General features: G+C 47.0%; 1 protein-coding gene across 3 annotated transcripts in view; it reads left to right on the top strand.

The window, feature by feature from the left end:
* Nucleotides 1–3,507: 3,507 nt before the first annotated feature.
* RBPJ (recombination signal binding protein for immunoglobulin kappa J region) overlaps nt 3,508–11,972 on the top strand; it is an 87,548-nt gene continuing 79,083 nt past the window's right edge. The window contains exon 1 of one of the 3 annotated variants that reach the window (XM_075568273.1): nt 3,508–3,568. In XM_075568273.1, coding sequence (XP_075424388.1) covers nt 3,549–3,568 — 20 coding nt within the window. In that variant the 5' untranslated portion in view covers nt 3,508–3,548. Of the gene's footprint in view, nt 3,569–6,094; nt 6,183–11,972 lie in introns of those variants that run through there. The other 2 variants (XM_075568263.1, XM_075568253.1) reach the window with 2 other exon arrangements.

The following is an 11,972-nucleotide window of genomic DNA, read 5'->3' as shown; positions in this document are numbered from 1 at the left end:
GCCACAGCGAGGGTTAGATATAGGAACTTTTTCGGGTTCTCTTGGGACCCACCTTATCAATAAGCTTTAGTTTTCCCTGTAGCACCCTGTTACTATTCAGTAATTGTAATTAGTATAAGGCTTTGTCCCCGCTGGCGCTGAGCGCGCTCATGCTTGGAGAGCTTTCCAAGCATGAGCACCGGGGAGCTTTCCAAGCATGAGCACCGGGTGTCCTTAAAATTTTCACAAGCGCTCGTGCGGGGGGGACGCAGCAGGAAAGCTGAGCACGCTAGAAAGTTACAAAAATTTGTTTACCTATGCTCCGGTGAGTGTGTGCCCGCGCATATCACGTGAGTGGGTACTTTCATATATATATATATATATATATATATATATATATATATATATATATATATACATATATATATATATATATATATATATATGCAAGTCACCTCGCCAAGTGCTGCCCGCTCAGCGCTAGGGGCGACGCAGCATTAGCTGAGTCTAGGGTCAGCGCCCATGCTGAGGCACGCTGACGATTGTCAGTGAGCCCCTGCAGCCGCAATGAGAGCGGCTCGCGCACGCGCCCGCAGGCGTGCGGAGGCGTAGGTCTTATACAATTTTTTTGTTTTTCGCGCTCACGGGAGCGCAGGGCCGGTCACGTGAGCAGTTCGCCCAATGAGGGCGTACCAACTCCGTGACGTCACTGGCCCGCCCCCTGACGGCTCTCGAACTACGGCCAGGGAAAGCACTCGCTTTCCCTCAGCCTCAGCGCGCCTCCGCACGGCTGCAGTATCTATGGACTCAGCCTTAGGCTTCGGACATGGTCAAAAAGACCGTGCTGAGGCGCGCTGAGGGGAAACATTATCCCTATTAGCGCGGCTTTAGACGGCGCTTCCGGAGGCGTGTGGAATTTCAGCCGACAGATCAATTTTACTTTTCTCGCCATTGAAGCCAATGGCAGTCCGTGACGTCGGTGCCGTGACGTGGCGCCCAAGCCCCGCCTCCCACCCAGCACACAAGCGCGCTCGCTGACGCCCATGCAGGGACACGAAAAATCTCCTGCTTGAGCAGGAGAGCATGAGCGTCAGCGCTGCCCAGCGCTCTTCATATCACCATGTCCCAGGCCTTAGGCTGAGTGGTATGGTCTCTCTTTTGGTTACAATGTTTTTGTCCCCACTTTTGAAGATTGGGACAAGTCTCGCAGTTTTCCCACCCTTAGGGATATGGCCTGCAGATAGATATATATGATGTGGTGGGTTCTGGGGTTGGAGCTTTCTGGGATTGTGTGTTCATCAATGATTTAAGTTTAAAAAAAATAAAAAATGTTATTGAATAAAATAAAAATAGGGACAAATAACAATAGGCAAACACTAGGAGTAAACATATTACATCTCGGTGAGAGATGAGAAGATCACTATCTCCCTGTCGCCTCTTCCTACCCCTCTCCATTAAGAACAAGCCTCATTGTCTGAGCCTAGTCACGCGAGACTCCCCCTGTAGTGTGACCCGTGCAGCAGTTCTCGCGAGACTTCACAAAGTTCCCACGCCTGTTGTGTCTGAGAGGGTGAGACAGAGAATCCTGCAGCTCCCCCTCCACCCTCCCTCCAACTCTGGAGAGCTTCCTGCAGGCTGCACTGTGCCTGCCAGCACCATGCCCTTACACACCTTATCCTCTGCTTCCTGCAGGCTGCACTGTATGCCTGCCCACTGCTCATACGCTGCCAGCACCATGCCCTTACAGACCTTATCCTCTGCTTCCTGCAGGCTGCTCTGTATGCCTGCCCACTGCTCATACTCTGCCAGCACCATGCCCTTACACACCTTATCCTCTGCTTCCTGCAGGCTGCACTGTATGCCTGCCCACTCCTGCACTGCTCATACGCTGCCAGCACCATGCCCTTACACACCTTATCCTCTGCTTCCTGCAGGCTGCTCTGTATGCCTGCCCACTGCTCATACTCTGCCAGCACCATGCCCTTACACACCTTATCCTCTGCTTCCTGCAGGCTGCACTGTGCCTGCCTGCCCACTCCTGCACTGCTCATACTCTGCCAGCACCATGCCCTTACAGACCTTATCCTCTGCTTCCTGCAGGCTGCTCTGTATGCCTGCCCACTGCTCATACTCTGCCAGCACCATGCCCTTACACACCTTATCCTCTGCTTCCTGCAGGCTGCACTGTATGCCTGCCCACTCCTGCACTGCTCATACGCTGCCAGCACCATGCCCTTACACACCTTATCCTCTGCTTCCTGCAGGCTGCACTGTATACCTGCCCACTCCTGCACTGCTCATACTCTGCCAGCACCATGCCCTTACACACCTTATCCTCTGCTTCCTGCAGGCTGCACTGTGCCTGCCTGCCCACTCCTGCACTGCTCATACTCTGCCAGCACCATGCCCTTACACACCTTATCCTCTGCTTCCTGCAGGCTGCACTGTATACCTGCCCACTCCTGCACTGCTCATACTCTGCCAGCACCATGCCCTTACACATCTTATCCTCTGCTTCCTGCAGGCTGCACTGTATACCTGCCCACTCCTGCACTGCTCATACTCTGCCAGCACCATGCCCTTACACACCTTATCCTCTGCTTCCTGGAGGCTGCACTGTATGCCTGCCCACTCCTGCACTGCTCATACTCTGCCAGCACCATGCCCTTACACACCTTATCCTCTGCTTCCTGCAGGCTGCACTGTATACCTGCCCACTCCTGCACTGCTCATACTCTGCCAGCACCATGCCCTTACACACCTTATCCTCTGCTTCCTGCAGGCTGCACTGTATGCCTGCCTGCCCACTCCTGCACTGCTCATACTCTGCCAGCACCATGCCCTTACACACCTTATCCTCTGCTTATTCTCTGCTCCTCTATAACCCTTATTATCCAGTCTGTGTGGCTGTGGGTCTAGTGAATCCGGAATATATCGTGTACCACAATGAAGTGTGTGGTGCCCTGGTCGAGCCGATCTGGTGCCATAATACACAGTCACAGTGTCATGTTTATATTTCACATGTACACACACTCTCCTATTATATATGTGGATGTCTACAGTATTTTTATATATCATACAACACACACACACACGTACACATCACACATTTTACTATCCCATATGTAGCACAAACAGATGTATGACAGTGATGTTATACTATATATACCAAAAAAATAATATATATACACAATATATAATCACACAAATATGTATAATCACACAGATGTATAATACACAGTGATATATATATATATATATATATATATATATATATATATATATATATATATATATATATATATATATATATATATATATATATATATATATATATATATATATATATATATATATATATATATATATATATATATATATATATATATATATATATATAAAATCACACAGACTGTCTCACGCTCATAACTCAGAGGTGGGCGGGAATAGGTCTTGTTGATGGTCGTGGCTTTGTGAGCGGGTGGGCGTGGCTTTAGGAGCGGGTGGGCGGGGTCCTGTTCCCAGCGCTCTCTCGCGAGGTTTGGAGTTTTGGCGAGAGTTTGTGGAAGATGGCGCCTGTTGTGACAGGGTAAGTGTGGGACTCACGGCTGCTGTGAGGGGAGGAGGGGGCGAGGCGCAGGGGTTTGGTGTTTGGGGGTTACCCTGACTCGGTGCGGGTGGGAGTGGCGGGCAGTGTGCCCGGCTCCTTCTCTCTGTCTGGCTCCTTCTCTCTGTCTGGCTCTTTAGCTGAGCCCTGCGCTCTCGTGCTGTTTGTGTGTATATATATCTATATCCCTCTGGGATTGTGTGTGTGTTTGTGTGACCCCCTCTGGGACCCCTCCTCTGTGTGAGAGAGACTCCCTCTGTGTGAGAGAGACTCCCTCTGTGTGAGAGAGACTCCCTCTGTGTGAGAGAGACTCCCTCTGTGTGAGAGAGACTCCCTCTGTGTGAGAGAGACTCCCTCTGTGTGAGAGAGACTCCCTCTGTGTGAGAGAGACTCCCTCTGTGTGAGAGAGACTCTCTGGGATCCCTTGTCTTTGTGTGTGTGTGTGTATGACCCTCTGGGATCCGTTGTGTAGGAGAGACTCCCTCTGTGTGGGAGAGACTCCCTCTGTGTGGGAGAGACTCCCTCTGTGTGGGAGAGACTCCCTCTGTGTGGGAGAGACTCCCTCTGTGATCCATTGTCTTTGTGTGTGTGTGTGTGTGTGTGTGTGTGTGACCCCCTGGGATCCCTCGTCTTTGTGTGACCGTCTGGGATCCCTCGTCTTTGTGTGACCCTCTGGGATCCCTCGTCTTTGTGTGACCCTCTGGGATCCCTCGTCTTTGTGTGACCCTCTGGGATCCCGTGTGTGTGTGTGTGACCCTCTGGGATTCCTTGTGTGGTGTGGTGTGTGTGTGTGTGTGACCCTCTGGGATTCCTTGTGTGGTGTGTGTGTGTGTGTGTGTGACCCTCTGGGATTCCTTGTGTGTGTGACCCTCTGGGATTCCTTGTGTGTGTGTGTGTGACCCTCTGGGATTCCTTGTGTTTGTGTGTGTGTGTGACACCCTCTGGGATTCCTTGTGTTTGTGTGTGTGTGTGACACCCTCTGGGATTCCTTGTGTGGTGTGTGTGTGTTGCCCTCTGGGATTCCTTGTGTGTGTGTGTGTGTGTGTGTGTGTGTGTGTGACCCTCTGGGATTCCGTGTTTGTGTGACACTCTGGGATTCCTTGTGTGGTGTGTGTGTGTGTCTGGGACCCTCTGGGATTCCTTGTGTGGTGTGTGTGTGACCCTCTGGGATTCCGTGTGTGGTGTGTGTGTGACCCTCTGGGATTTCTTGTGTGGTGTGTGTGTGTGTGTGAGACCCTCTGGGATTCCTTGTGTGTGTTTGTGTGTGTGACCCTCTGGGATTCCGTGTGTGTATGTGTGTGTGTGACCCTCTGGGATTCCGTGTGTGTGTGTGACCCTCTGGGATTCCGTGTGTGTGTGTGTGTGTGTGACCCTCTGGGATTCCGTGTGTGTGTGTGTGTGTGTGTGACCCTCTGGGATTCCTTGTGTGTGTGTGTGATCCTCTGGGATTCCTTGTGTGTGTGTGGTGTGTGGGTCCCTCTGGGATTCCTTGTGTGTGGGTCCCTCTGGGATTCCTTGTGTGGTGTGTGTGTGTGGGTCCCTCTGGGATTCCTTGTGTGGTGTGTGTGTGGGTCCCTCTGGGATTCCTTGTGTGGTGTGTGTGTGGGTCCCTCTGGGATTCCTTGTGTGGTGTGTGTGTGGGTCCCTCTGGGATTCCTTGTGTGGTGTGTGTGTCCCTCTGGGATTCCTTGTGTGGTGTGTGTGTCCCTCTGGGATTCCTTGTGTGGTGTGTGTGTGTGTCCCTCTGGGATTCCTTGTGTGGTGTGTGTGTGTGTGTCCCTCTGGGATTCCTTGTGTGGTGTGTGTGTGTGTGTTTGTGTCCCTCTGGGATTCCTTGTGTAGTGTGTGTGACCCTCTGGGATCCCTCGTGTGTGTGTGTGTGTGTGTGTGTGTGTGTACTAGACTCTGGGATTCCTTGTGTGTGTGTGTGTGTGTGTGTGTGTGTATGTGTGTGTGTATATGTACAAGACTCTGGGGTCCCTCGTCTGTGTGTGTGTGTGTGTGTGTGTGTGTGTGTGTATATGTACCATACTCTGGGGTCCCTCGTCTGTGTGTGTATCCCTCTAGGATCGTGTGTGAGACATCTAGGAACCTTCATCTATGTTTGTGATGCTCTGGGAACAGTGGTCACCGTGACCCCTGTGATTTCCTGGGATACACTCCTTGCCCATCACTTTCTATTTCCCCTGTTTATTCCTCTCATCTAATCTCTCTGCTTCTACTTTTCTTCTCTCACCTTACGGTTATTTTTCCCAACTCGCTCCTATCTATCACACTTGCCTGACTGTTCGCTACCATTTGCAAACTTCATGGGTAGGATTTTTCTTTACCATTTGAATAAATGCCACAAGAAAGAGCACTAGTCACATGCGGAATACACTGACTGGTAGCACTAAGGCAGCGGTGCTCAAAGTGGGGGCGTGAGACTTGCTGCGGGGGGCGCGGGGTTTACAGAGGCCCCGCGCGTTTCCAGAAGGCATTTAAATTAATGGCCTTACCTTGATTCAGGCGGCTCCTTGTGACGCGTCGCCATGGCAACGTCGAGTGGTGATATCACATTGCCATGGCATTGTGACGCCAGGGCGTCTGAGTCAAGGTAAGCAGGGGGGTGGGGGGCGCGAGGAGTGGGGTACAGCCGGCAGAGGAACACAGGGGGAAAAGATTGCGCTCCCCTGCAATAAGAGATGGCTTGTGCTTGCTCTAATCCAGCGCTGCGCAATCTTTCCTGCTCGCGCCCCCCCTTCTGCTTCCCTTCCTGCTCGCGCCCTCCCTCCCTTACCTCCTCTCTGGCTCCCGACGTCAAATGATATTGTGGGGTCACATGCCATGCCAACGTGACGTCACATGACCCCTCGGCGTCATTTGACGTGTCTCCGAAGAGAAGGTAAGTTGGTTGCAGAGGCCTCACGCGATCCCCCGGCATTCATTTAAATGCTTGGGGGAAGAGCGCGGGACCCCTGCAAACGCCCGCACCCCCCTTGAATAATTTTGCGCCCCCAGTTTGCGCACCGCTGCTCTAATCAATGCATACGTTGTAACTCAACTGATCGTTTCAATACCCAATGCTGATAAAACAAACACCATCACACAAGGTTGCATATTTCTCTTGTGGGAAAGTAGCTCAGCATCGGATCAAGCTGCAAAGGCAAACACGATCTTACCTAACATTAAACTGGCAATGGATGGAAGGGAAGTAAACATCATTATGCCCCTTTATAAAGCATTAGTAAGACCACACCTTGAATATTTTGGGCGCCACTCCTTAGAAAATACATTATGGGACTAGAGAGAGTGCAGAGAAGACACCAAATTAATAAAGGGGATGGACAATCTAATTTATGAGGAGAAGCTAACTAAATTAGATTTATTTACATTAGAAAAGAGGCGTCTAAGAGGGGATATGATAACTATATACAAATATAATCTGGGACAGTTCAAGGAACTTTCAAAATAACTATCCCAAGGACAGTACAAAGGACTCGGGGCCATCCCTTAAGGTTGGAGGAAAGGAAATTTCACCAGCAACAAAGGAAAGGGTTCTTTACAGTAAGGGCAATTAAAATGGGGAATTCATTACCCATGGAGACTGTGATGGCAGATACAATAGATTTGTTCAAAAAAAGGTTGGACATCTTTTTAGATGGGAAAGGTATACAAGGATATACCAAATAAGTAAACATGGGAAGGATGTTGATCCAGGGATTAATCCGATTGCCAATTCTTGGAGTCAGGAAGGAATTTATTTTTCCCCTTATGAGATATAATTGGATGATATGACACTAGGGTTTTTTGTTTGCCTCCCTCTGAATCAATAAGTAGGTATAGATATAGGATAAAGTATCTGTTGTCTAAATGTAGCATAGGTTGAACTTGATGGACGTATGTCTTTTTCAACCTCATCTACTATGTAACTGAATGTTACCATTATGCTTCCCCCTCCTTTATGGACCTATATCTGTATGTCTGTCTTTCCCTTGTACCTCCTTGTGTGCATCTCTGTTCTTTACTTTCAGGTCTCTTTCTATAGCTTTAGTGCAAGGCATTGTGGGTCAGTAGTTCTCATCTTTATACATGTGGGTGATTGCTTAAGATCACTGTGCACTGGCTGCATTAAGCAACTCTCGCCTTGGTCTTGAAAAGGTTCAGTGAAGCCTCCAACTGACTAACCTTTTGGAGATAAATATAAAAGAACAGTGAACTACTTCGCAGTTCCCACCTGTATAATGGGTGCTCAAAGCACTGCATCTGCTTTGTATTAAAGCGGATCTTCATATCAGTACTCTACATAAATCCTGTATGCACATTATAGTGTAGAAGCTTCTCCGTTAATGTAATACATTTGGAAGGCAGTCAAGGTTCTAATACAGTGTGCGGTTTTGCAGCAGATTGGAAAGTGTGTAGACGCGCTTGGCTAAGCAATTGTTGCTTGCAGGCAGTATCCATGTTCCACACAATAACTGAGCCCAACATCCAGTGGTCCCTAATTTCTTTGTGAGGATTATTGCACCTTTTCTGTCTGAGAATATTTTGATTGGATCAGGGATTGTGTTGGAGCTTCCTCTAACTTTACCACACAGCCCAATGCATACATATCGTCTTTCATTCGTAGTCTTCCTCCTCATCTAAATGTTCTCCTGACGTGCAACCGGTCAAAAGCGAGAGAATACAAAATTTGTTCCAAAAAGGCACCAAGAAATAGGGTAGAAATATGCACATTGTGAGAACCAAAACATTCCATCAAATAAATCCATCATGGCGCTTACAATTTCATTTTGGTGCCGCAATGTTTTTTCCTGCCCTTTAGTCTTTGTTACTAGTGGTCCTGAGTTTGGCACCCAAAATGCGTATGTATGTATGTGTACACACAATCCATGGTAAAAAGAGGAAATGTTTTTCGTGTGGACATATTTATAATTGAATCTGTGCATAGAGTGGTTGCAGGATCATTTTTCTCCGAGGCGATATTCTGCAGTAACATTGAATCCTTTGCAAACTGCGATGATCCGAGTTATCCTGAGATGTTCTGTGGGGGAATGATGTCACACACTACGTCTGTGTCTGTGCGTACAGAAATGTTTATGTACCAATGTCTTTGCTGTTTTGCATTTTGTTGGTCTTTTCACATGGGCACGACACCAGCTGCATATTTGATTGTTTATGAGTTATGTCACACGGGAGAGTGATATTTGTCTCTCCGATCATTCCTTGCTTAGATGTTTCTACTCCCCTCTTTGTGGCCTGTTATTTCCTGTCCTGTCCTAATGCTGCTCTTGAGCGGTAACAGGTTGTGGTGCGTGGCTGCTGTATCTTACCTGCATGAGTGTGGAAGAAATCACCAGGCATCTCATAATTGGTCCTGCGCTCGCTCCCCCCATCTCTGGGGATTTGCACTTGTTTTTCCCATAACAGCCACATGGCCTTACAGGACTGCTGATGTCCTCTAACTTGTGTGTGAGCACAGCAGTTATAACTGAATCACAAGCATTATATATTGATATCTATATAACTATCTTTTATATAAATATATCACATTTTTAGATAAATATACATTGTATGTGCGTACGTGCATTTCTGATCCTTATCACAATACTCAAGTATTTGTTAACGACACTCCTGTCCCAGTTGGCTCTTGGCACTGACAGTGTTAACACAAGTTTTCCATACAGTACATTCAGTGGTATTTGTCATGATGATGTTTGGAGATATAAATGGAAAAGGCCAAAAAACATGTAATTATTAGACAGCATTAAAACAGGGAAGAGGCCAATGCAGACGACTGCTCTGAGTTTATTGCAACACAAAAACTATCTTCATTTTAATAAGAGGGACTGGCACTTAGACGTGAAAAGCTGAACCACTTACATAGCAACAAGACAAGTGAAATACTGCCGCCAGCTTGAGCTATACATTTTAAAGCAAAATGTCCAACTGTACTTTCAAACCATTTACAACAAGTTGAGAAAATAATATTGAACATTTTTTTCTTCTGAAACCGGCTTTCAAGCAGATCACACGTGTTTATCCCTCCTGCATGCGCAGGGTATTTTGGTTGGCAAAACAGTTTGAAGGTAGTTCCGATATTAATTGAAAGGTAAAGGGATTTCTTGAAAAAACATCTAATGTTTTTGAGAACAAAAAACAGATGATGGCAAGTTCCCACCACTCTCCAAGTGCAGTGTCACAATTTCCTTTGTCCATTATCATGAACACATTTACTATGACCAGATACAACACAATGAAAGTTCATCAGCTGGGCTATTCCCCAGGAGCAATAAAGGTACAGTCCAACTTGCCAACATATATTAGAGTTGTTATAAAGTGAGAGCTTCTTTGTTACACCTTGACTCCTGTGTTTTTATTACCAATTTCAGAATCCGAGATAGGTTTGTTTGGCTTTCGCACTTTCTCATGGAAAAAGCATTTGTAGATAGGTTTCCTAAATTGAGTGCTACAGTAGAAAACGTGGCCCCCCCGACTAAAAAGGATACAAGGCACAAAGTACAAAAAAACCTGCTCGAAGAGAAAGCAGAACTATTATTTGATTATGACCAATATACTTTGCTATGTTTAAATACAAGGTTTGCATGTATATCTGTTTAAATAAACAGAGTACTTTGGCATCCAGATTAATTGTGAAAACATAAACACACTACCTTGCTGTAATTCTGTTAATAACCATAAATAATATATACATGCAAATGTTTACTGACCATAGAATCAGGCACATACATGTAGTAAGCCCTCAACTATAGATGAGATGCATCTGCCAAGGGAAGGCAAAAATATAACATACTTAGAAGCCAGCATTTTGAGTGAAAGAGGTGTTCCGGCTGCCCGCCACTCTCCTCCCTTTTGCCTTGTCGGCTCTTTGTCACAATTAGGTTTGTGTGTCTATCAGAATGAACAGTGAGAGGTTTAAGGCGGCAGAGGGCTTTAGATACAAAGGGGGTAGAGAGAAGACATCCTTTAGCAGAACGCAAGAGTCGGGATGGTGCATAACAAGAAATTAGGGCTAAAATGTAACAAGGGTCAGAAGAGTGTAAAGCTTTAAAAGTGAGGAGGAGAATTGAGTGCGAGATGCGTGATTTGATGGGAAGCCAGGAGAGTGATTTCAGCAGGGGAGACGCTGTGAGAGATTTAGGAAAGAGTAGAGTGATTCTGGCAGCAGCGTTTAGGATAGATTGTGGGGGAGATAGGTGAGAGGCAGGAAGGCCAGACAGCAGGAGGTTACAGTAATCGGGACGGGAGAGAATGAAGACCTGAGTCAAAGTTTTAGCAGTTGAGTAACAGAAGAAAGGGCGTATCTTTGTAATATTGCGGACAAAAAAGCGACAGGTTTAGATAAGTTTTAAATGTGGGGGAAAATATGAGAGAGGAGTAGAGTGTGACCCCTAGTCAGCGTGCTTGGGCTACTGGGTGAATATTACTTCCAACAGTAATATGGAAGGAGGTAGTAGGGTCCGGTTTGGGAGGAAGTATGAGGAGCTCTGTTTTTGCCATGTTAAGTTTAAGTCGGCGGAGGGCCATCCAGGATGATATCGCAGAGAGGCATTCTGAAACTTTGGTCTGTACAGCAGGTGTAAGGTCATGTGTTGAAAAGTAAATTTGTGTGTCGTCAGCATAGAGGTGATATTTAAACCCAAGAGATGTGATTAGGTCACCTAGAGAAAGTGTGTACAGAGAAAAGAGAAGAGGTTCCAGGACAGCCCTGGGGCTACCCCCATAGAGGTCGATGGAGGAGGCGTTGGCAAAAGAGACACTGAGCACGATGGGAGAGGTAGGTCCACGATAGAGCTTTGTTACGAATACCAAGAGTATGGAGAATGTGAAGGAGATGAGGGTGGTCCACGGTGTCAGGTGCTACAGAGGTCGAGTAATATGAACTGAGTGTAATGACCTCTGTCTGTGGCAGCATGGAGGTCATTAGTTATTTTTAGTGAGGGCTGTTTCAGTGGAGTGAGCAGTGCGGAAGTCAGATTGTAGAGGGTCTAGGAGGGAATAGGTGTTGAGAAAATGGAGCAAGCGAGACAATACAAGATGTTCAAGGAGTTTAGAGGCAAAAGGCAGGAGGGAGACAGGTCGATAATTAGAAAGACAGGTAGGGTCAACCTTGCTGTTTTTGAGTAATGGCATGACTGATGCATGTTTTGAAGGAGGAGGGAAAGGTACCAGAGTAGAGGGAGGAGTAAAAAATGTGTGTGAGCGTAGGGATTATAGCAAGAGCAAGAGGTTTTAAGAAATGGGAGGGAATAGGGTCAAGAAGGCAGGTGGTAGAGGGAGAAGAGGAGATCAGCAGTGACGCAACCTATTCCGATATAGCGGAATCGTATATACAACATTCCTGTTTGTGCAGCAGTATGATCCTTTAACATTGAGTGTTCCATGG

This window comes from Ascaphus truei, chromosome 1 (genome assembly GCF_040206685.1).
Source record: "Ascaphus truei isolate aAscTru1 chromosome 1, aAscTru1.hap1, whole genome shotgun sequence".
Classification (NCBI taxonomy): Eukaryota; Metazoa; Chordata; class Amphibia; order Anura; family Ascaphidae; genus Ascaphus; species Ascaphus truei.
This window is presented reverse-complemented; position numbering and strand designations above follow the sequence as displayed.